General features: G+C 54.8%; 1 protein-coding gene across 1 annotated transcript; it reads right to left on the bottom strand.

Annotated features, from left to right (window-relative positions):
* Positions 1-771: 771 nt before the first annotated feature.
* B0I36DRAFT_356957 (uncharacterized protein) lies at positions 772-1,212 on the bottom strand (the record flags this gene model as incomplete). Its single annotated transcript, XM_046157720.1, has 1 exon — positions 772-1,212. One exon carries the CDS (start codon positions 1,210-1,212, stop codon positions 772-774), a length of 441 nt encoding a protein of 146 aa, XP_046003655.1.

Here is a 1,212-nt window from a genome sequence, read left to right as displayed (position 1 = left end):
ATAGTACGACTGTTCGCCCTTCGGCTCCCAGTCTATTAGGTAAGCGGTAGGGTCAGGACCCACCCGCGTCAACGGTCAACGCCCATCTTACAAGTGAATCATACAGAGCTCGCACCAAATGCTCGCTAGATGGGCGTTCTGATTCGCTCAAATCGCGAAATATTCCCTGTCGTATCCACTTTGGTCAACGAACTTCGTTGACGACGACCCCTTGGCTCGCCGTCGCCTCGTCCGTCTGTTGGTCACGCGCCATGCCACCTTCGGCGTCAGCCACGCTCCCAGCTTCCAGCGTTGTTGTTGTTATAGCCATATGTTCTACTAGTAGTAACAGCATTCATTCTTCATGTCTCTTCGAGTTATTCGCCACGGCTGCTGCGCAGCTAGTGGCACAGGGCTGCCGCCCCGTACCCCGCGGTTCCGGAAAGGAAGTACCTCTTTTTAACATTACTAGCGGTAATCGTAGGGTAAAAGCATGCTTACACAGCACGCATGGTCCCGGGAGAAGCGAGGCACACTTGTTGGTGCCGTCGAAGGGGGTAGGAGCTTAGGGTTAGAAAAAAGGGAGCGCCCCAGCGCGACCCAGGGCCTCTAGAAAAGATACTCTCATCACTTCGTTTGTGCATGCACTCTGTTCATCTCATTCATTTCGTTTACTCATTATTTGTTCATCACTCTGTTCTTTTGTCATGTTGTTTTACTCCGTCTATCTATCTGTGTGGCCCACTGTTCTCACGACACTACTGCTGATGAAAGTCGCTCCCGCTCCCAGGTCTACCACGACCACTGCACGACAATACCTGCCTGTCGATCCCAAGACCCAGAGGCAAAGGCCTGCACATACTCCTCCGTCCAGTCCTCGCCGGGACCCAGCTGCGCCTGGTAAAAGTGCCAAAAGCCGGCACCGCCATCCGAGTAGGGCTCAAGCCCATACATCGTATCCGGGAAACGAAAGGCATCCACCACGACCGATCGAGTTTCCTCCCCGTCGTCTCTGTGACTCGTAGTCTCCACAAGAGCAAAGTATCCTCCGTCCGTACCGACATCAATGCACGCCCACACCTGCACGTGCTTCACCCAGCCTCCACTGGTCTCGACACTCAGAAGTGTCAACCGTTCGTGCCAGGGAAACACCCTGCCCTCACCAAACCGGGACAGAAACCGGTCAGTCTCCACGGCCAACCGCCGGAACTCACCCATGATCAAGGCACCCAT

The sequence above is a fragment of the Microdochium trichocladiopsis genome (genome assembly GCF_020744255.1).
Source record: "Microdochium trichocladiopsis strain MPI-CAGE-CH-0230 chromosome Unknown B0I36scaffold_25, whole genome shotgun sequence".
NCBI classification, from domain to species: domain Eukaryota; kingdom Fungi; phylum Ascomycota; class Sordariomycetes; order Xylariales; family Microdochiaceae; genus Microdochium; species Microdochium trichocladiopsis.
This window is presented reverse-complemented; position numbering and strand designations above follow the sequence as displayed.